The sequence below is a fragment of the Ursus arctos genome, unplaced genomic scaffold, assembly GCF_023065955.2.
Source record: "Ursus arctos isolate Adak ecotype North America unplaced genomic scaffold, UrsArc2.0 scaffold_18, whole genome shotgun sequence".
Lineage (NCBI taxonomy): Eukaryota > Metazoa > Chordata > Mammalia > Carnivora > Ursidae > Ursus > Ursus arctos.
The window spans coordinates 30,925,081-30,949,183 of NW_026622852.1; the positions used below are offsets into that span (position 1 = coordinate 30,925,081).

At 37.7% G+C, this 24,103-nt stretch overlaps 1 protein-coding gene across 4 annotated transcripts in view; it reads left to right on the forward strand.

The window, feature by feature from the left end:
* Positions 1 to 24,103, forward strand: part of TMEFF1 (transmembrane protein with EGF like and two follistatin like domains 1) — a 75,580-nt gene that overhangs the window by 15,410 nt on the left and 36,067 nt on the right. For all 4 annotated transcript variants that reach the window (XM_044386779.3, XM_057313625.1, XM_026506125.4 and 1 more), the window contains exons 2-5: positions 7,657 to 7,766; positions 13,969 to 14,098; positions 17,496 to 17,522; positions 19,751 to 19,847. In XM_044386779.3, coding sequence (XP_044242714.2) covers positions 7,657 to 7,766; positions 13,969 to 14,098; positions 17,496 to 17,522; positions 19,751 to 19,847 — 364 coding nt within the window. The remainder of the gene's footprint in view (positions 1 to 7,656; positions 7,767 to 13,968; positions 14,099 to 17,495; positions 17,523 to 19,750; positions 19,848 to 24,103) is intronic.

The following is a 24,103-nucleotide window of genomic DNA, read 5'->3' on the forward strand; positions in this document are numbered from 1 at the left end:
TCTGTATCGTTTTGTTTTCTGCTTTTTCACTTGACATTTATTAGCATATTTCCATATTGCCCCTTAATATACACAACCTTTTAAATAGCACTACAGTATCCCATGGCTGTACCACACCATTTTCTGGTGTGGGATATTTTAATTATTTAAATATTTCAAATATTTCTGCTGTTCTCAGTGTAGAGATTGGGGTCCTGTCAGTTTGGATTGCTATGTTTTTCTAAAAAATGAAAGGTTTTCCCAAATACTATTAACATCTAGACATGTGTATAAACCCATTGAATTGAGGTTATTCTTAAGAACTAAGAACAAGGTAAAGAGTTTGAACATGTCCTGTGGGGAGTCAATAAGGAATCAACTAAAGATGAACTATAGATTCCCACACGTTGATAAGTACTTCGCATTCATTTTAGGACTTTCCCCCTGCAGCTCTGAGGACTGGAAATGGCCCATGAGACGGCTTTAATATGGTTGGGGAAAAGCAGGGTTTTTTTTTTTTAAGACTATTTATTCATTTGAGAGAGAGAGACAGAGAGAGCACAAGCAGGGGAAGAGGCAGGGAGAGGGGAAGAAGCAGACTCCCCGCTGAGTGGGGAGTCCAATACGGGACTCAATCCCAGGACCCTGGGATCAGGACCTGAGCTGAAGGCAGATGCTTAACCATCTGAGCCACCCAGGTTCCCTGAAAAGCAGGTTTGAAGACTCGAAGTGGTGCACGTGGATGAGAATGCTAAGAGAGACAAAGCAAGTTGAGAGGACACAGTGGGATGGCTGGGGGCAGAACATAGTTATACATAGTAGGAGCCCTCTTGTCTTGGTGCCTTAAAGTTCTTGTAGTTAGTTGGTTAATCAAGAAAGTTATTTAAAGTGGGGAGTCACAAAAATAATTTATAAATGTATGTAGCATTTTATTTGAACTTAAAAACATAAATATATAGATTTATTAAATACTATTTTGGTTTTTACAATTTTTTTTTTTAATTTTTAGGGAGTGAGCAGGGGTGGGGTGGGCAGAGGGAGAGGGAGAGAGAGAATCTTAAGCAGACTGCATGCCGAGCATGCAGCTCAATCCCACAACCCTAAGATCATGACTGAGCCAAAATCAAGGGTTGGACGATTAACTGACTAAGCCACCCAGTCACCCCTATTAAAAACTATTTTGAAAGAAGGCCCAGAATTTTTCTTTGAGAATAGTTGGGATTTCCACTTTCTTGAATAACCGTACATTGGTTACAAATTCCAGTTTTAATCTCTTTAAAAAGGAACTTAAAGATTTGTGGATGCGGAATTCTAGATTTTTCTCTCGCCTGTACGTAATACAATAGCATCTTTTTAAAAGCAGCTCACCTTAAGTCTTGATGTAGCATTCAATTCTGTTTTCATCACAGTTTATTTTCGTTCTTATGAAATGTTGAAACCACATAATTCCAATAACAAATACATGGGCTGCATAAAGCACAAGAGCAACACCCCTGCTTGGAACTAAAATACTGATGAGTGTTCTAGAGAGTGGCCTAGTAGCCTTGGAGATTCATTGTGCTATGGGCATTGATTGGTATGTTTTACAGAGAACAGCATACTTTGGTTTCCCTGGAGAGTTGGTTGAGTTAAAGATAAGTTCTCTAAGAGGGCTGTGGACATGGACTGAGCGGTAAGAGAAGGGAAGAGGAGTGACTAAATGAGAAGTGGTCGGAGAGTTGGGGGAATAATCAAGATTATTAGGTTGGAAGGGGAGGCCAGGAGTATCAGCTTCTGTAGAAAGGCCACTGAAAGAGTTGGAAGGCTAAGAAAAAAGTTGTGGAATCTTTAAAATAGGAGGTTCTGTTGACCTTTGGTAGAACTTTGATAGGAAGGGAGAGGAAGCCAAGCTTGCTACGGGTTGAAGCATTATTTTTTATTTATTTTTTATTTTTTTAAAAAAGATTCTATTTGTTTATTTGACAGAGACACAGTGAGAGAGGGAACACCAGCAGGGGGAGTGGGAGAGGGAGAAGCAGGCTTCTCGCTGAGCAGGGAGCCCGATGGGGGGCTCGATACCAGGACCCTGGGATCATGACCTGAGCTGAAGGCAGACGCTTAGCGACTGAGCCACCCAGGCGCCCCTGGGTTGAGGCATTAGTAAGGAGGGGCACTCACTCTGACCCAGGACTTGACATAAATTTGAACACAATATATTTGGATCCCTCTATTGAAATGAAAAATAGCTGTGGTAATGTTCAGAGATCTTGGAGACTGCTATTTATTTGACTCATTTTTTTATGGTGATTACGTTACAGAATTAAATGTAAAGCCTTTAATCAAGGCTTTGGTCATCTTTGTTAGTGGTTCTCAGCGGAGGGTGATTTTACTCCTCAGTGGACATTTGGTAATGTCTGGAGACATTTTTGGTTGTTAAAGCTGGATGGTCCTGCTGACATCTAGTGGATAGAGGCCAGAGATGTTGTTAAACATCCTCCAGTGAACAGGATAGCCCCACGTATCCAAGAATTATCTAACTCAAGATGTCAGTAGTGTTGAGGTTGAAAAGCCTTGAATTCTATCGTAACATCTTGCAAAGTTTTCTCATTTTTGGCTCTCCATTGATGTTAGCTATCTTATAAGATTCCCCGGACTACCTTCTGTTTAATGGAGGGGTGGTAGAAAAGTCATATCATTCTGGAGGGCTAAGGGAATCTCATTTTGAACTGTAGCCCAAACCTAGTTAGTGCTGCTGAAAGTTAGGGACTTGGGCATCTCAGGTTCACAGTGAGTAGGGTTCCTTCCTGTAATGTGTATTGTTTCCCAGCTTTGAGATCTTAACATTGAGACAAGTTTTACATTTAGAAAATTGTGTGATGGGCACATTTGCACCATAGCAAAATATTTTTGTTGTTAGCCACTGTTCTGAGTTCTTTGTGTAAAATATTTCTATTTGGGGAATTCATTTTTGAGGGCCTTAGAAATGGCTCATCTATATTGCTGAGTTTCCATTTTGGGTTCAGGAAGGCAGCTGTGTAATCATCATCGTCATTGACAGGTAGTAGAGTGCCCTCTTGATGCCTGGTACTATATTGAATACTTGAAAAGAAATAACATTCAGAAGATGATCCCAAAATAGAATTCCTTCTGTACTGAGTTTGAGCTTAGGCATTGGTTTTCAAATTTGTGAGAGAAGTAAGAATACCAGGAAGTCATGATGCTCTTGATAAATGTATCATATGGACGGTGATGTAGCACCAAATTATTTAAGACTTTTGCTTACGAATATTTATCTTAATTAAATTTTTATGCAGTTTGTCAGGTTTGTGTTTTGCTACATGGATCAGTGACCTGACCGATAGTGGCTTAAATGATAAGGGCTTTATTTATTTATGTGTTTGTTTATTTCCTATAACAATGAGTCTGAATGGGTGAAATCCAGGGTTGGTGTGATGATTCTATAATTCTTCTCTCTTTCCACACTCTTGCTCTTGTCCTTCTGGTCTACCATCTTAGCTTGTAGCTGTCATCTTTGTGCATGTAAGATGGCTACTACAACCTTAGGCAGGACAAAGAGTGGAAGAATGAAGGAGGAAGTGACAGTGCTTATGTATGAACTGTAGTACATTGCAAGAGAGTCTGGGAAATACAGATTATTTAGCTGAGCACCTTGCTTCCCTGAACAAAATCAGGGTTCTTACAAAGTAAGAATGGATCCAGGGTAAGCAATTAGCTGCGACTGCCATAGTAACAAAATTATTTAAAACATACATTCATGAGCTTGTGACATTCACGATCTTGTGTTCTAATAAAACACTTGGAATTTTCCTATTATTCTTTATTTGTGGAACAGTAGTTTTGTTGATAACTAGCAAGGAAGTAATCTCAGATATTGGAGGTTTAAGAAATATGTGAAAAAATCTCTTAAAATGAGAAAACTCTTTCCATTGACTTTTTTCCCCTTGCAAATGAGAAAATGAAAGTATTTGATTTTAGGACTCTAGGACACTTTTCATAAGGAGTGTGGTTAGGGAACCACCAATATTAATATTTATGTGTACTATTTATTTACTTTATCTCTACTTTCACTTAAATTATTTTTCTAGATAAGAACATTAAGATAAGAGCATTATATGTTGTGGGCAATTAAAACGTTCTTTTATTTATTTTAATTTTTTAAAAATTTCGTTTGAGAGAGAAAGTGTGTGGGTGCCTGTGCACGAGTGGGGGAGGGGGAAGAAGTAGAGGGGGAGGAAGAAGTAGGTTCCCCACTGAGCAGGGAACCCCCCTCCCCACATGAGGCTTGATCCCAGGACTCCAAGATCATGACCTGAGCTGAAGGCAGACATTTAACCAACCGAGCCACCTAGGCGCCCCTAAAATATTCTTTACCGTTAAATGTTGTTTCTAAATTCTGTATAGTGATCCTATATTAGTTTTTTTTAATCCTATGTCAGTTTTATAATCAGCCAAAAAGTCTTACTAATTTGTCAAAGTCAATACAAGTCTTGCCATCTTTGACACTGCATCCTCTGCTTCAAATCCATTTTCATCTCCTTCTTGAAATTCCTAGAGCAATCATAGCCTGTACAACAGCATTTTCTCCTTATAGACTATATTGAATTCATCACTAATTGTTCCATATGTTAGCAAGATCATCGGCTCTCTGTTATATATTTTTCTGTGTGTCCCAATTTCTTAGCATAGTATTAGATATACAGTAGATACTTAATTGTTTCCTGATTAACTAAATAATCACATTTAATGACACATTAATACACATGAAAATAACATGAATTTAATGACAGGACAGGCATAAAATAAAACATGACTAATAACCAGTGTAATCAGAATTTCATGACTTTTATCCTTACCTATTAATGTAGGACCTCTAGCTCCCCCAAATTGCCCCCCCCCACCCGCCGCCCTGTAAGTTTATTCTTGGAGCCACCAAAGGGTGTTTCGTGTGGGCTCACTAATGTATTCTGGCCACTGCCACGTAGCATGTCTTTGTCTTCCTGCCATGTTTGCTGCCCCTAGATAACAGAGGTATATCTCTGTGCCCGATTATCTCCTTGGCCTTGTGCTGTCCTGCCAGGTATAATGCTGATGCTGGGGCTGTTGAGGTATCCCAGCCTTTTTTCTCCCCCGCTATTTTATCTTCTTGTATGGACATCAAAGCAGAGCTCTTTAATCTTGTTGCTTCAAAGCTTTCGGTGAAAGCTGTTATTCAGTTTCCCATTGTAGCTCTTCTGTTATGATGAGCTCTTGGGGCTGGGCTGGGGGAGCAGTCCAAGTGATAGACACCAACCTGTGCATGTGGCCATTCCTCCTGTTCAAGCTTTGTTTATTGTGCCAAGCTTTTCTGCCTCTCTTTAGTAAGGATGATTATTATCCCAAAATATTTTTTAGTCTAACCTCATGCAAACAGATGCTTTGAACAACTCTCAGTCTCCAGAGTTGTGTGAATCTTTGTGGCAGGGATGGTTTAGGTTCTAGACTGCAATCCCATTGTACTTTAAAAATACAGTAAGTAAAACATACCTCAAAGAATCTCAAGCCCAAGTCTCAAGTCAGAGCAACTCAGAGCATGATCTTGGTCCACAAATAGAATAAAAACTTTACTTATTCTTGTTTTATATGTCTGATTGTGTTGGAACCCAGTGTGAACTTTAAGGCCACAAAGAAAAAGAGGAGAAATGCACTAAATTTTATTTCTAGAATTGTATAATTGTCTTTATTTCTGTGGCCCCTAAAATTGGCTAAGCTTATAGTTGTACAGAGATATTATGCATTCTTATCCTCTTCTCCAGAGCATTTCCTTATTAATATTTATTTAATCTTCCTTGGGTTTTAAGAGGTACATACATTAGACAGTAATTGGAACTGGATCTTGTGCAAGTTCCTATAGGAATGTAGGTAGATAGAAGAAAAAGCAAACACCATGCTTAGGATTGAGCCTCAAGTGCTAATGCAAGTCGTCAAGGGGGAGCTAGATGAGTAAGCACAGATTGGGAGATATGTGGAACCAAAGCATAGAGTCTCTATAACCAAATGGCCAAGGTGAAAGGATTTAAAAGATGATCATCTGTGCCTGAAATAGTGAAACAGTGAGAACAACAAAATAGCTCTAACAGTTTCCTGTTACGTTTCAGCTCATGTTTTGTTTTGTTTTTTTCTTTTTAAACACCTGAGTTTCATTTAAGGAAAAGAAAAATTTTGTAAACTATAGTTACATAGATGTATACTTTACCCAGTGCAGTGCTTGGTTGAGAGTCGTTATTCAGATAAGTACTGTTGACTCAACTCCCTAGGTATTTAAGTACTTGACTGCCAGTTCCTTGGAGGGTCAGCTAGGAGGAGTAGGAGATCCAAGACACCATTGTAGAGCAGTGAGAACTGATGGGGCAGAGAGAGGCAAGACACCATTGTAGAGCAGTGAGAACTGATGGGGCAGAGAGAGACAATGAAATGTCACCAGGATAGATGTTGCTAGCTAGATACAGAACCTTCTTGACTCAGTCCGCTGGGTCCTGGTTTGAAATCTAGAACTAGAAAACAACCAGGGATGGGGAATTGCTACAGAAATGTTCCCTGAGATCTGTTTGCAAAGACCTCATCATGATCCAGAGCTGCAGGAGATCTTGTGCTCTTCCCAGAGTCCCTCAGCTACTGGACAGAGCCAGAGGCTAACTTAGGCCTTGCTGTTCCCACTCATGTGTTCTCCTCTACAATGGGCTGTGTTTTTTAAACAATCATTTGTTTATTGTTTGCTATTGTTGCTATCATTGTATTGTTTATTGTTTGTGGTTTTATCTCTCATACCCAATAGGGAGGATATAAAAATTGCCTTATAGTTGTTTTCACTCAATTCTACGTGATTCTAGAAAGCTTAATTTGATAGCTCCAGAGCAATACCGATGGTCTTGGAGCAGGAATGAAATGACCACAGAATGCTAAGATTGGCTCTGCTTCCTGTGGTAGAGTAGAATTAAATCAGTCATTTAAAAATTTTAAGAGTAAGATTTTTAATCTTTTTTATTCTGTGCACATTAATATTCCATATATATCTATTGTATGAACTTCAAGTTTACTTCATAATTCTTTTGTAATTAAAATAGTTTGTCTAGAGTGAATTATGATCATCTGAAATTTATTTGGATATCAAAAGAATTAAGATTTATTCTTATTTGTTCTCCTTAAAAGTAACTTAGTCCCTAGAAAAATAATCTAAGGGAGTTCCTGGCTGGCTCAGCCAGTAGAACATGCAACTCTTGATCTGTGGGTCGTGCGTTTGAGCCGCATGTTGGATGTAGAGATTATTTTTTTAAAAATCTGTAAAAAAAAAAAAAAAAAAAGATAATCAAAGATATTAAGACAATAGTAAGAAGACTGTCTTAAGCTCTTGGTGGGCCAAATAGAAAAATTCTGTAGATTTACCTTTGGGAATTCTGTGAAATCCTGAAATTTTGAGTTTTATTTTGGTTTGGGTTACTTTTAGGCGTACTCTTTTGCAAGATTCCTTGGGGAATTCTGAACATTTTGTGTCCTATGGGACTTGGTTTTTGTATGTTATGTCTTATTATTATACTTGTGAATGAGGCGATCAACACATTTTAAGGTTTTTTTTTTTTTCTTTTGTAAAATGTACATTTGGATACAAAAAGACATGAAACATTTTTTTTCCCTCTTTTTCAGAATTAAATGTGAGGGAGTCTGATGTAAGAGTTTGTGATGAATTGTCATGTAAATATGGAGGAGTCTGTAAAGAAGATGGGGACAGTTTGAAATGTGCATGTCAATTTCAGGTGAGGAAACCAAACCTATTTTGAAAAATTTTTGCATTTTTAATATTTTATCTTTCTACATTCTTCAAATTAAAAAGGTTAAAAACCTTGAACCCTGAAAGAAGTTGGGTTCACAGCCCACTGATTTTTCTTTTGTCAGATGAAGGACTGTTATTGTAACTTCCATGCTTCTTTCCTTGAGTTAAGGGGACAGACTAGCAATAATAGGTGTGAAGATCCTTTGAAAAAATATTAACGTTCTATTCAAATGTAAGTGCTAATTGTCACTGAAAGGAAATGAATATCTTATTTAAAATGTTGACATTTTTGGGGGGCACCTGTGTAGCTCACTTGGTTGAGTGTCTGACTCTTGATTTCAGCTCAGGTCATGGTCTCATGGTTGTGGGATTGAGAGCCCCACATTGGGCTCCACGTACTCAGGGAGTCTGCTTGAGTTTCTCTCTCTCCCTCTCTCCACCCCCCCCCCCCCCGCCGCCAAAGTTGGCGTTTTTCCCCTTTTCTTCTCTTTGTAGTCTTTTTACTGTCCATTAAATTTTTTTTAAGTATCTTGACCCACAATGTTACATTAGTTTCAGGTGTACAACATTGTGATTCAACTTCTTTATGTGTTATGCTCTTCCATTTTTATTTGCTGCTGTCTCATCTTTTGAGGCCAAAGAACATGGCTGACTTAGTACCTCAGGGTAAGTCAAGGTTAGAGATAAACTAGACAGGGGAACCTCAAACTAACATCTTTGCTTTTCAGAAGCTCTTTTAAGTTGTGATTCTGTTTCTTTAAAAAAAAAAAACTAAACTAAAAAAGGATGTGAAATGTATTACGTTCAATTTTTCATTTTTATTTGCTGTGATTAAATTATTAATCTGGCTTCAGAATATTGCCCAGGAGATGTTTCCTGATTCAGGATTTGAGATGAAACAAAGAAGAAACTGAAATTTTTTCGACTCATGATCTTATTCTAATCGTGCCCACCATTTTGGATTTTAAGAGAAGGAAAGGGTACAGAGATTAGGGACCAAAGCATTACAGTTAGTGTTTCTAGTAAGCATATAACCTCAGGAAGTTCTTGTATGATCCATCCGAAAAGAGAAGGCATGTTTTCTATCCTTTTTAATGATAATTTAATGAGAATCAAAATCAGAGCGCTTGCATATGAAATCTCTTTGAAAACTATAAACTATCAGGAAGAGTAGGGAGTTATACTATTGTCTAGCTGGACAGGCTCTTCAGAGTCAAAACGGACTTTACAATCCACTATTTATTCACAATAGCCACCTTTGACATGGATTTAGCTGACCTTGTGCCCACCCCTACATGGTTACTCACGCAATGAATGTTCTGGCTAGTGTGTTGTGTCTGGCTTCCCTGCCTGCATCCCAAATACTCTTAAAAGGGGTAGCAACTAAAGTGGGCTTCTTTCCTTAAAAGAAGGTATTGGTGTACATAGTGTAACTAAGCTCTCGTGGACTTTTACTTCTTTCTGTTCTTCACATTAGATAATTTTTTCTGATCTATCTTCAGGTTCCCTAATCCTTTTTTCTGTCCTCTCCATCCAATGAATTTTTATTTTCAGATTTTTTTTGGCAGGGGGGTGAGAGGAGCAGAGGAAGAGGGAGCGAGAGAGAATCTTAAGTAGGCTCCATGCCGAGTGCAAAGCCCAATGCAGAGCTCGATCTCATGACCCTGAGATCATGACCTGAGTTAACTGAGCCATCCAGGCACCTCTCAGATATTTTATTTCTAGACGTTATAGTTTTGATTTCTTTTTTTTCTTTTTTAAAGATTTTATTTATTTATTTTAGAGAGAAAGAACACGGAGGGGTGGGGAGGGCCAGAGGAAGGGGGGAGAGAATCTCAAGCAGACTCTGTGCTGCATGGAGCCTATTGCAGGGCTCAGTCTCAGGACACTGAGATCATGACCTGAGCTGAAACCAAGAGTCAGATGCTTAACTGACTATGCCACCCAGGCACCCCTCTAGTTTTGATTTCTTGACTGAGATTTCCTGTCTTTTCGTTCATTACAAGCATATTTTCCTTGAATATAGATACTGCTGCTTTAAAATCTTAGCTAATTTTAGCATCTGGAACATCTCAGGGGTCATCTCTGTTGATTTTTCATTTGAGAATGGATTGTGTTTTCCTTTTTCTTTGTATTAGAGTAATTTTGAATTTATCCTACACATTATGAATGACATTTTTTAGTGTTTGAATTCTGTTATGTTCCCCTGAAGAGTATTGTTACTTTTTTTTTTTAAGATTTTATTTATTTATTTATTTAACACAGATAGCGACAGCCAGCGAGAGAGGGAACACAAGCAGGGGGAGCGGGAGAGGAAGAAGCAGGCTCCCAGCGCAGGAGCCTGATGTGGGGCTCGATCCCATAACACCGGGATCACGCCCTGAGCCGAAGGCAGACGCTTAACCGCTGTGCCACCCAGGTGCCCCAGTATTGTTACTTTTGAAACAGTTAAGTTGACTGAACTCCAACTGCAGACTCTCTTCCCTGTTGTGGGAAGCAACACAAGTATTAGTTCATTATTTTTAACCTTAGCTGGGCTACTTAGAGTCTACCACATGAGTGGTTTGGGAGTCAACCAGAAATTTGATAGGAATTTATATACAGAATCTGGGAGTCCCTTCTGCCTCTCTCCTTTCTGGTTTTCTCTCTCTCTTTTTAGTGGCTCTGGTTGCCTGAACTCTCTCCTTTGGTTTTTAAGCCAGAAAGATTGTAGGTTTCTTATTGGTGTTTTAGCTGCCCCTGTATTGGGAAAACTGAAGCTGTTCCCTCTTCCAACTGTCTCAAATTTCTTTAGGTTAAATTCCTTGATGTGGGATTGTTGTGCAGTGGGATGCTTATGTGCAGATAACATTCTCACCAGTAGCAATATATCTGACTGCTTGTTTCCCCTTGGCCTCTTAGTGGTGGATTTTGTCAGTCCTTTTAAATTTTGTAAGTCTGTAAAGGCAAAAAACTTTTTAAAAAATTTTTTGTTTGATTATTAGAGAAATTGAAAATGTGCCATATATTTATTGACCATTTTTTGGTGAATCAGTATTTCATATTCTTTGCCCCCATTTTTTGGAGTATTTTCTTTTTCCCTTGCGTTGATTTGTAGACACATGTATGTATGTGAGTATCAATGTGCATATACTATATACGGTACGCTATTTGAGTACTTACATATTGCTTATGCTGAGCATTATATTCATTAACATTTCTAAATATATATATACATACACATATATACATATATATATATAAAAGCCTCTATAACTCATAAATTCTCATGAGAACCTGTGACACAGGTACTGTTCTTATGTTTTTTAAAAGAGTAATATATGCCCATATTAAACAACTTGAACATTATATAAGAAGATCTATAATATAATGAAAAAATGTCTTCCTTTCACTCCAGACTACCAATTGCTTATCTCGAAGGCAAAAATCTGTTTCTTGTATTTCCTTCTAGAAATATTGTGTGTTATACAAGTGTATGTGGTTGACCCTTGGACAACGCAGGCTTGAACTGTGTTGTCCACTTATACATGGGTTTTTTACAGTACAGTACTGTAAATATATTTTCTCTTTTATATGGTTTTCTTAATAGCATTTTCTTTTCTCTAGCCTACTTTATTGTAAAAATACAATATATACTACATGCAACATACCAAATATGTGTTAATCGACTATGTTATTGGTAAGGCTTCTTGTCAACAACAGGTTATTAGTAGTTAAGATTTGGAGAAGTCAAGTTAGGCATGGATTTTTGACTGTGTGGGGGTTTGGCACCCCTAACCCCCATGTTTAAGGGTTGATTATAGGTGTTTTAATTTGTCTTTTAAGTCCTAAGTCACTCAATAGTGTTTACCTTAGAGAGCATTCCTTTTTAGTTTATACAGATTACAAAAATATTAAATTAGTCTAGTGAGTGTCGTTTTCATTTTGTTTATAATTTTTGATATAAAGGAGGTTTTTTTTTTTTTTTTAAAGATTTTATTTATTTATTTGACAGAGAGAGAGACAGCCAGTGAGAGAGGGAACACAAGCAGGGGGAGTGGGAGAGGAAGAAGCAGGCTTCCAGTGGAGGAGCCTGATGCAGGGCTCCATCCCAGAACGCTGGGATCACGCCCTGAGCTGAAGGCAGATGCTTAACGACTGAGCCACCCAGGTGCCCCGATATAAGAAGTTTTAAATTTTCATATCATATTTATCTATTTTTATCTTTATGATTCTGGTTTTCATTAATTGAAAGTCTTTCCCTGCAACTCTAAGATTATAAAGAAATAGCCTTTTTCACCTTTTTAACATATTTGGACAGCTAGAAAATCCTGTCATGATCTGTCTGAATCCCTTGCATTCTTACCTGGTGGCAAAGCAGGAAAGAGAAATAAAAGTTAGGAGTTGAGATCACTGGACGTTTATCCAGTGCTTGCTTTGTGCTCTGTGCTAGATGCTGAGGATATAAAGATGTTTGAAGACAAGTTGCTTGCCCTGTAGGAGCAAACTGCCTAAGGGCTTACAGCATGATTTGATCCTGCTGCAGAATGAACCTTCCTTTGACTACTCTGGCTTCTTATAATTTATAAATCTGTTCAAGTTAGACTTAGGTTATTGCCAGTTGAAGAAAAATCACCTCCTATGTCCATTAAACACTTCTCTGCTGGGCGCTTTAGCAGTATCTTTCAATTCATTTAAAAAACTTGCTTGTGATTCAGCATGCTTTTAGTGTTAATATGAGCTTTCTGGTATGTAATTTAAACACATTTTAACAGATAATAACAGGATTTTAAATAAAGTCTAAAATTGTTTTTTTCAGTCTGCTAATAAGAGCTATTATATAAACAAAGCAACTTTTGTACTGAGAAAAATGATCAAAATTGCATCTTTCCATTAAAATATGGGTTATGGGGGTAGTGCAGTCGATAAGTGACTTTTGGTTTCGGCTGAGGTCATTATCTCAGGGTTGTGAGATTGAGCCCCCTGTTTTGCTCCGTGCTGAGCACAGAGTCTGCTTAAGACTCTCTCCCTCTCCCTCTGCCCCTTCCCCTTGTGCTCTCTCTCTTTCTCTCAAATAAATAAATCTTAAAAAAAACCCCAAAAAACAAAAAGCTTGGGTTATATACAAAGAGGAGGACCTGTGACTTTTCCCTTATTTTCTTTCCTCCTCTTTGTTCTTCTCCCTGGAGTTCCCTGGATTATGTCTTTTTCCCCTGAATTTATCAGTGTCTGTTCTTGCTAGGTGTCATGCCCTCTTATAAGATCTTTGTATTAGGGTTCTCCAGAGAAATAGAACTGATAGGAAATCTCTCTCTCTCTCTCTCTCCCCCTATGTGTGTGTGTGTGTGTGTGTGTGTATATATATATATATTCTTCCATCTCATGCTCACTCCTAGGTATGTGCTTGTTAGGCTGAATTTCGGGGACGTAGCCTGCACTGTTTTTAGCCCCCTGCTCACTACCACTGAGTGACACAGAATGAGACCCTGCTGAATAGCTTGAGTGTGTGGTGGTTAGAGTACATCACTTGTGCGAAATCCTAGGTTTCCTACTTATTAGCTGTGACTCTGGGCAACTACTTAAGACTCAGAAATGATGAGAGCATAGCAAAACCAGCTACTATTTATTGAGAATTTACTAGGAGCAGATATAAATGCTAAAGATGGATTTCTCTTATTTAATCCTCACAACAACTTTATTAGGTAGATGGGTATTATAATTACTGTTTTACAGGTGGGGAAAATGGCGATGATGCGAGTCCATGGTCACATGGATGTGGTGGACTTGGAGATCATGTGTTTCTTTATGTTTTTTATAGCGTTTACCTTGGGACTTTGCATTCTAGAGGTATTGAATAAATGAATTTTTGATAATAATAAAATGACGTTATGTAATTAGTGCTTCTTAGCTCATTACAAACACTGCCAAGAATTTCCCTCTTACCTCACTGGATCTTTGTAGCAAGCAAATGAAGTAGGTAGCACGGGATTTTCATTCTCATTTTTATGGATAGTTGCTAGTTATTTTCATTATAAATGTGAAAAGTGTGAGAAAGTGGTATAATTCTTTTTTTTGAACCAAAGAAAAGAACAAACTATTCTGTAGTAGAAGTATGTCACAATACTATGGTATTACATTCATGAATATGAAGTAAACTATTAATATTCACGCCTAGTTTTGAGAATTTATTTTTGTTTCTTTTGCAGTGTCATACAAATTACATTCCTGTCTGTGGATCAAATGGGGACACTTATCAAAATGAATGCTTTCTCAGAAGGGCTGCTTGTAAACACCAGAAAGAGATAACAGTCGTAGCAAGAGGACCATGCTACTCCGGTATGTGTGGTATTTTTCTGAATAAACGTTAGAAATGATTCCGCCATGGTTTCTAAAAGGAAATTTCCAGTCGGAGGTGTATTCCCAGAACTGCCGTATGGATCAGTTGTGTGGGGGAGTGGGGGAGCTCTTCTTTGTCTGCATTTCATGTTGTTGCTTTTTAACCCCAGATGGTCTAATACTGCATTACTTCTCGTACATTGTTAATGCTTACTGCCATTTTCATGGGGACCTCGCGTATCTTTTTGCCTTATGGTTAAGTATTAGATAGAACAAGATTTGGCATGGGAAATGATATGGGATCTGTTTTGTTGATTTTTATTTTCTTGGTGCGGGGGAGGGGTGGAGAATATCCATGGAAAGCCATTAGTGGCATCCCAGGATGTGTCTCTTTCCAAGCTTATCTCTTTTTATATCTTCTCTCTTCCGTCTGCCAGTCCTTGTCACCTATCTTCCTCCAGTTTTTTGTATTTACTTCCTTCTCTTTTCCTTCCTGAATTGGTAGTGGTTAATTTTGGAAGGCACTGATGTAAGTTTCTTACTTGCATTTGTATTTGGGGGCAGGGATGCAGGTGAAGGGTTGTAATTAGAATTACTGTATGGAGGTTAGCAGTAAAGGTGTAGACACGTCTTATATGATATGCTATATTTCTTTTCTTTCCTTATATGTTACAGTGCTTGTTCAGAATTTTTACTGGGGCTCCATTACATAAGCATGAATGATCCATTGTCCATGTGGTTGATCTCAAACTCCAGGTCCGCTAATACCACATGACTGAAAGCCTCCACTCTAAATTACATGGTTGGTCCTTGTGGTGTGGCGAGCCTTCACCCTAGGACTATTGAGTGTGCCCAGCCCCACCTTAAGATCTGATGTGGTCAGCACCCTCCCTAAACATGACACTCCTATCAGGTATGATATAGATTACCATCCAGAAGCTGAGGGCAAAGACCAGACCTGTCTTTGGGCAAGGACAGATTCTTTTCCCTACACCAAATAATTAGGTGCTTGGTGAAATGATTGTGTTCTTAGGCCAATAGACTATCATTTGCTGTGATTCTTGTATGTTTCTCTAAGTACTTTGTGTTTCACAGATTTGGTTTAGAAACTAAAAAAGAATAAAGAACTCTTTATAATCCCAAATTAAAAGCAGGGTGGTAGACTGGAAAGAACACTGTGTAGGTTAAAGACCTGACATTAACTCCAGCTCTTATTTACTCTGTGACCTTGGACAAGTCACATGGCCCCTCTGAGCCCCAGTTACTTAAACTGTTAAATGGATATCATCTCTTGGGATTGTTAAATGAGAATTGAATCACCTAAGCTGTGAGGTGCTGTATTGATCTTGTTAGTTGCTCAGTGGGCCACTGTTGTTCATCTCATTTGGTCTTTTTGTTGGTCCTGGTCCCTGTGCTAGAAATAACATTCTCTTTTGTTTACTTGAAAACTCCTTTCTTGTGCTCTAAGGTTGAGCTTTAGCCTTTCATCCTCCGAAATTTTTCTTCCATTTCATCTCCTGGCAGAGTTTGTTCACACTTTGTGCATCTCTCTCTGTATATTAAATACTGTATTTCATTTCTCTGACACGTGTCTCCTGCCGGAGCAGTTGCTTCTCGACAGGAAGGCAGTATGCCCTGCTTGGGGGGTTCATCGTAGTCCCAGGGTTGGGGTGGGATTGTGTGGATGGGGGAAGGTGTGTGTGCAATGCAAATATAGTCTGCAGGAAGAACTCAATCTCATTATCAGAGGAGTCACAATATTTAATTTTTTTTAGAATTTTAAAGGACACTAAAGGAAGGTATGAGGTATTACATTTATTAAAATTGGGCATGGGTTGAAAACAGGTTGGAAGTAAGTATCTCATGCACTGGGGCATTCTTATTTATCAATTTATTCCTAGCATTATCGTGTTGTCTAGCATGTAATATGGACCCAGTCAGTGTATGTAGAATAGAAGGAAAAAGGGAGTGTTTTCCTAAGAAAAGTTTGGTCATAAAACAATTTTAAATTGAGTTCCCTTTTTTCTTATCTTTTTTCTGCTTTTCCACTCTTTCTTTTCCTCTTTACTTACTCAGATGTAATTATTTATGATTGATTAATCAAAATTGAACACAATTTCAGACTATAAAATCCCATGGAGATTTTGCAGTGGGTATTACAAAAAATATGTATTTTTCTAGTTCCTTTTGTTTCTACCATGTTTTGGGGATTCAATTATTGTCTGGAGGAGATTAAAGGGAAGGGAGTGTGATATTGTGAAGGGTGTTGTTTCCTACTCTGGGGAAGTATTCGAAGAACTGGAGTGGGTTCCCAAGGATGTGTCTCCTCCACCCCCCGAAAGTGCTGGATAAAGTGTGTCAGGTTCTTCACTTGCCATCTCTGCTTTTTTACTATACCATGCTGATGGTACTGTAGCGTTACCCTCTTTGTAACATGCTCTGCACCATATGTTGGCCTTTTTAGGATTTATAAAATAAATATTTCATATTAATTACATTTTAGGCCGACTTCTTGCTGGTAATATTGAGAAAGGCTCTTTAATTTCATTAGTAATGAGTGTCTCAGCTACACCTTGGTGAGAGTCCTTCTGGTTAGGTTTCCTAGAGGAAGCTAATTTTATCAGTAATATGAAAACCTCAGCTCTGAAATTCTTTCCTTTTAAGCCTTGAGGCTTTTTCTTACCTTTTGGCTTTGGCCTTTATCCACAGATTTCATTAAGATTTTTGGAGCAAGACCCAAAGCTCTCTTCCTACCTTTCTAATAAAAGCAGCTTATTCATTATTCCTCTCAAGCTTTAACAAAATTAAAAAAATTTTTTTTACCTTTTTAAGTGAGTTAATTAAAAATTATTTTTATATAGCCATTTACTTTACAGTATTTATTGGCCTTTACTCTGTGCAAGGCACCTGCATATTTCTTGAATGGGCTACAAAAGATGTATGAGGTATAGATGATTATGTGTCCAAGGAATTTTTATTTGGAGAAAGAATGGAATAGGTATATGAGAATAATTTAGTTTAGTTCCATATCAAAAAAATAAGAGAAAGGCCGCATGAGAATTGCTAGCACAGTTTGATTTTTATAAAAGATTTATTTATTTATTTGAGAGAGAGAGAGCCCAAACATGTGTGTGATGGGGGGTGAGAGGGGAGAGGCTGAGGGGGAGGAAGAGAGAGAATCTCAAGCAGACTCCCTAATGAGCATGGTGCCCAATGCAGGGCTCGATCTCATAACCCTGAGATCATGACCTGAGCTGAAACCAACAGTCAGATGCTCAACTGACTGAGCCACCCAGGTGCCCCATCACAGTTTGATTTTTGATAGGAGATTTTACCACTGGATAAGATGAAATTTCCAGCAAAAGTATTTCTATTCACTGTTTGTTTTTCTTCTCAGATAATGGCTCTGGATCTGGAGAAGGAGGTAAGTTTCAAGTACTCTTTAAACGACATTTGTTTTCTGTCATTTTCTGTTTTTAACAGCTTTAATGAGGTAAAATTCACATACTATACAGTTCATTCATTTAAAGTGTACAATACAGTGGCTTTTGATACAGTCATAGAGTTGTGCATTCATCACCACAATCAATTTTAGAACATTTTCATTACTCTAGAAAGAAACTCTTAGCCATCACTCCCAACCTGAGGCACTTTGTTTCATGCAGTTATTTTTCACTAAAGTTTTGTTGACATAAAAGCTGAAATGTTGTAACTCCTGTTAAATTGAGATCGTACCAAAGTGCCTTCTCCTTGGGATCATCCCCACTAGTGATTTTGGGTTGGACCTGAGTATTGGTAAATCTTTCACCCCTTGCTTATAAATTTTTGCTCCTAAGGAATTTTCAAGGTGCAGGGTTATAAAGCTCTGGAGTGGGTTGTGCATGGCAAAGAGAAGGCTTGCAGGACAACTGTAGTGCAATTTATTTTAAATTTTATTTTACAGATGTATAAATTACTTCTCTTTAAAATAGTAATATCTGGTAATAGCATTTAACAAGAGTTTACTCTAAATTGTCGGAATTAAGAATGACTAATTTATTTCAAGTCTAATGAAGTTATAACACTTAGTGTCTACAGTACGCAGAGTAATGCTGGAGGCACTTACTCTAGTAAAATTCAGACTTAAACAAATGAAAATTACTGTCATGATCCATTCAATACTATCTGAAACCTTACTTCAGACTTCCACATTTTGTAGAATCCTAAAATGTCAGAGTTGGAAGTCACTTCAAAGGTCACTTTAGAGAATAGAAGAACCGTCGGAGGAAGACGTGCGGGGATGACAATTTCAGGGGAGAAAAAAAAAAAAGATTAAAGCTGTCCCACAATAGAATGTGATTTAAATGGACGTGTTGAAGCAGAAGCTTCAAGATCACTTGTGAGGGATCATCGGACTATCAATCTTAGATCTTAGAGCTGGAAAGGATTTTAAGAGAGATCATGTAGTCTAGTCCCTGTGGTTAGATAGCCAGTAAGGATCATGTCATTGTTCTTATACTAAAGAAGTGGAAGCTGATCTCAAGACTTGTTTATGTAGTGTAAATACTGGATGTCTTACTCTGAGGATATAGGTTGACAATATCTTTTTACGAGTATGAGTTTAGAAAGGCTAAGTTGTTTGCTCAGATTAGTACATAAACTTAAGTGAGCTCGTGATGGTTGTACCAAAGCCTCAGAAATACATAGGATTGTGATCCCTGGAATCTGGGATTGTTCATGAGAATTTGGGAAAGATTTCTATTTAAAGTGTAGGCAGACACTAAAAATGGGAAGTTTGGAAGTATTACCAAAGTATTACCAAACAGGTTTATGGACTTTTCCTTTTAATATCTTCTTTACTGATTGACACCCCCTGAGTAAGGTGTTCCCTTCCAAACCAGAACGGGAGATCCTTTGAGTAAGCTGAATCCCTAAATTGGCCTCAGAACAGATCTCCCTGCCCAGTCTGAGATGCTCAGGGTAGGATCCGTTCTAGTTGAGCCCCACAAATGTAGAAGCCCTTAAATGTGGGATAGGAGTTGGGGACTTAGGAGTATGCACTGTTTTTTTGTGCTGGATCGTAGGAGACCCACACACTTCTATATTCTGGGTATTTCTGGCTGTGCTAAGTGACAAAGTAGAAAAAGAGCCAAGTCTTTTGTAAGGAGACCTCTTTCCTTTCACAGATTTGGAGATAAATATTTTTTTTTAAATTCTGAAATTAGTTGTTATGTAGTAAGAAAGGCAGTGTAAAACTCATGTGAAGAAGTGGTTATACTCTATTGCATTTAATCATTTATTTGCTGACCAGCATCACACAGGCTGTTCAATAGGGTAATCACTAGACCAAATTTATTACCCATGTTTTATTTTCTCATTTAATGTTATGTGGTAATTCTTATAAAGGCAATTGCTTATCAAAATCTATATTGCACCTTTGTACATAGGTTAAGGGATTATTTTGCTAGCATCAGTTCTTGTTTTCCTCATAGATTATGTTCTCTGTATTGGCAACACTTTTGGGCACAAGCATTGATAGATCTTGAAAGTGATTGTTTTCAAGAGCTCAGGTGCATTTTCCCTAGAAATAGGATAATGGCTGCTGAAAACGTGAAGCTTATCTGGAAAGGAACCCAACTTTTGGTTGAAAATTTAATTTTTCTTTTTAAACAGAAGAGGAAGGGTCAGGGGCAGAAGTTCACAGAAAACACTCCAAGTGTGGACCTTGCAAATATAAAGCTGAGTGTGATGAAGATGCAGAAAATGTTGGGTGAGTTGATCGAGGGAAAGGGAAGCACTTCCTTGGAGGTGAATCATCAGCACTATTATATTGTAGAGAGGTATCTTTTAACCTGGCTCTAGATATTTTGTCTGTGCCTTCTGTATTTTTTTGTTTAATGCTGGTCTATTACTTTTTCTTTATGTTGATATAATATCAGAGCTATTTAAGTTAAAGTGTTGTTTTATTTTAGAATGAGAATCCATGTATAATTTTTTTAGGTTTACTTCTGCCTTTATTTTTATTGATAGTTTTATATATTTTATCCTAAGTGCTAATTTTATTCCTCAAAAACATTTTATTCTGAATTCTCCTACCATTATACTTTCTACTAGCTCATTTTCTTAACTTGCATTTTTATGCAAAAACTTTTCATATATTTCAGTGTAAGAAAAATCCAAAACTGCTTCAGAATTTTAGATATAGTAATTATTATGTAATGAGTAAAATATTTTTAGAAATCCCATTTGCACAGACTGACATTATGTTGTATTTTCTCACTCATGTTCAGCCTTGAGTAAGGTGAGTTTTGTAGCTGGACAGCATTGTCTGTCCATTTTCACACAGCATGTGGTGGAATAGCAACAATATTGACATCATCAACACAGTCGTGTTTGTTTCTTCCTGTTTGTTTATTCCCAGGCTCAACCTCTCTGGTGTTTGCTTTTTGCATAGTTGATTCTAAAAGCTTTAATGCTGACTTCAGGACATTATAGCACAAATGGATCTTCGCTTCCCTAATTTCCCCTTAGTGCATATTTTAAAACACTTATTTTACAGAGATTTGCACTTTCTTCCTTACACATATTTTCACTGTGTGTTTTCTGGTTCCCGTGTTTTATTCAGCCCTTAAATACATATTCAGCTCTTTCACTGAACAGTAGTAGTATGGTTTAGTTAGCATTAATGCCCATAGGGAGTTTTACAAATCAGGATCACACCATTTTCAGGATTATGGTTCAAAATCAGCCATTTGGGTGGTACATGGTAAAATTAATGTCTGATGATTTACTTGGTGTATATTTTAAAGTTGGTGAGAATTGGCACAAGGCAAGTTTAGTAAAAAGTGAATTTAGCAAAACTTCAGTTTGCTCTATTTCTACATGTTGGTCACTTAGATTGACATGTGTCCATCCATTTCAATCAGAGTGATTTGATTGGGAAGTACATGTTTTCCAAAGTAGATGTGGGTTTGTAGAACAGGAGAGAAATGATGAGCGATATGGAGTTGCAGAGAGAACAGATAATAGATGTTTTGTTCTCTTCTTTTTTGCTTTGTGCTAACGATATGGCATGATGAAGTACCGGGGTGTGTGTGTGTGTGTGTGTGTGTGTGTGTATTTTTGTAGAGATTTAGTTCTTTTTAGTGTTTTCCCTCAGGACTGTTCTATAAAGGTGTTCAGAGTCAAAATAGCTGTCAGTGATTGATTGGCTTGGTCTGTTGATCTCTTTTTATTCCTTGGATGGACCTCTCTCCAGTTCTGTTTTGGACATTTCTCTGCTCTCATTTTTCATCCCTTAATTGAAAGAGATAGAGATCTTTTGCTTCGAAGTAGAACAGATTCCATCTAGTCTCAGAGGCCGCCCCACGTGTGACATCTGTATGGTAAAATACACATCTTTCTGTGAACACCATCTCGTGCTATAATATGTACCCTATGCCCAGTCAGAGTAACTCCCTTGTAGGTACTAAATTCATTTTGTGCGTCTGTTTGAGAGCTTGCAGCCACCGTTTTTGCAGACACAGGCTTTAAGCATAAGGAAGTGGGCACAGACCAGGGAGAGCTTACCAGTAGAAAGGAGCATGCAGGCTGAGAAGCCAGCCAGAGAACACGTAGACTGGGACAGACGGCCAAGTCCAGGCCAGGAAATTGGTGCAATAACGGGAGAACATTAAGGAAGCAATTGGTACCTTTACCTAAAGGTAAGTGATTAATGGCTGATCCTGTTATGGAAGGAGACATTAGGAAATTTTAGGAACATTAATTTTTTAGTGTATAAAGCACTTATTACTGATTGTAGTTGAGTTTAACAATTAGACACACCTCAGTTGTTATTGTAATTTTTTTTTTTAAACTTTTGAATGGGCCATGGTACCAAAGAAGTTATGTGAAGGTTATTTAACTCCTTCAGGGCACCTTCTGTGTGTTTTTCATGATTTACTTCCAGGTGAATAGTGGCACGTTTGTCTGAGGGTAATTCTGACCCAGCCAACTAGACCTTTTCCGCATGGAAAATTGAGAGATGCCCATATGTGGCGATAGCCACCAAGCCTTGATTTTTTTTTTTAAATAAAAATCCATTATTTATTAGGAAGATGTTATATAATTTTTTGAAATAAAAGATAAAACTATAGTTATTAAATACAAAAGGTCTTAGTTATGAAACAAGTACTCCTGTCATGCTTAATTATTTGAACTCTACCAGATTCAGAAAATGGCAAGACTGAGTAGGATCCTAAAATTTATCTTCTAGCCTAGTGAGAGGTCATTTTACAGTTGAGAAAATTAAGGGTTAAAGTCAGAGGGTTTTATGGGGCAGATTCTCCTAAATTCCAGTAGAGTGTTTTTTTCTGATATTAGCCTTTTTGATTCCTAGAAAGAATGCTGTTCTCCTTTTCCTACTTCAAGGACTGCTGCTTGATGACTATTTATGTATGTATGTATGTATGCGAAGATTTTATTTATTTATCAGAGAGAGAACAAGCAGGGGAAGTGGCAGGCAGAGGGAGAAGCAGGCCCTCCATGGAGCAGGGAGCGCAATGTGGGACTTGATCCCAGGACTCGGGGATCATGACCTGAGCCAAAGCCAAGCACTTAACCACCGGCTGAGCCACCCAGACATCCCTTGTTGACTTTTAAAAAAACACTGCCCTCTTCAGCCTGGTCCCAGCTGAGATTTCTTTACTTTCCTTATTTTCTCCTGGTCACTCTGAGTACTAGCTGCTTTTATTTATTTATGTTTTTAACTTTATTTATGTATTTATTTTTTTTTAATTTTTTTTTTTATTTTTCAGAGAGAGAGGCAGGCAGAGGGAGAAGCAGGCTCTTTGCTGAGCAAGGAGCCCAATGTGGGACTCGATCCCAGGACCCTGGGATCATGACCTGAGCTGAAGGCGGACGCTTAACCGACTGAGCCATTCAGGCGTCCCTATTAGCTGCTTTTAAATTCCTTGTTTTTACACCTTAGCTGCCATCTAGAAGGCCACATGCCAATCTATCTGTTTCGTATCAGTGACTTTCAGACATTTTTAACCACAACTCCATGTAAGAAATAGATTTACCCTGTAATCCAGCACTTGTGTATGTATACACATGATAATAATACATATTAACTAAAACAAAATTCTATGAAATAATACTTACCTTTATTAAATGTGAGGTACTCTAATATTTTCTATCGTATTTCCTTAAAAAAATTCCAGAATTGACTTTTATCCACTAGTGATTATGAAAAATATTCCTCTATAACTGTAATGGGTATTATATTTCATGTTATATTTTTAGGTATGGATATTCATTTAAAAAATATTTTATTTTTTCTCATTTTGAAATGTCTTTTCTATTAGAAGAAATGCTTATACCCTCTCTGGTTTCTAAAGGGCAGCTAAAATCTTTCTCTTGCTTTAAAGCTGTCTTTTTCTCGCTACTAGTTTAGAAAAAAAAACCCTGGCATTTTGGGGGAGGGCATCAGTGGTATCATGTAACTTAATTCTTTGCTATTAAGAGAAGTGCAGATTTTTTATTTAGCCATTTAAATGGAAATTTATTTAAATATATTCTTAATGTTACATATTGTATAGTATATTACATTTTTCAGCTTTTGTTACATAAATTGTTTTTTCAGCTCCTTATGGCAGTTCTGTCTGGTGGCAAGAAGTATTATTCTGATTTTGCAGGGGACGCTGAGCTCAGAAGAGGCTGAATGGCTTGCAGTTACCCAGAACAATGGTCTAACGACACAGGATTTATCCACTGTGTTGTGCACACACATGTGTGATACCCTGATGTTCTCAGTAGTGGTCTTTTCATTGTCCCTAAGCTTAAGGCTGCATTCTGCTTTGTGTTTTGGGTTCTTTAAAAATAATTTTTCTTCTCTCATCTCAGGGTCTTAGAACTTCTGTGTGCTGTCAAGGTGCCTTGACCATGAACCTGAGTATAGATGACCCCAGCTTCTAAATTTGCTTCTCTTCTTTCCTGGAATAGGAGATAATACACCTGTAGGAACTGTATCTAATGTAGGAATAA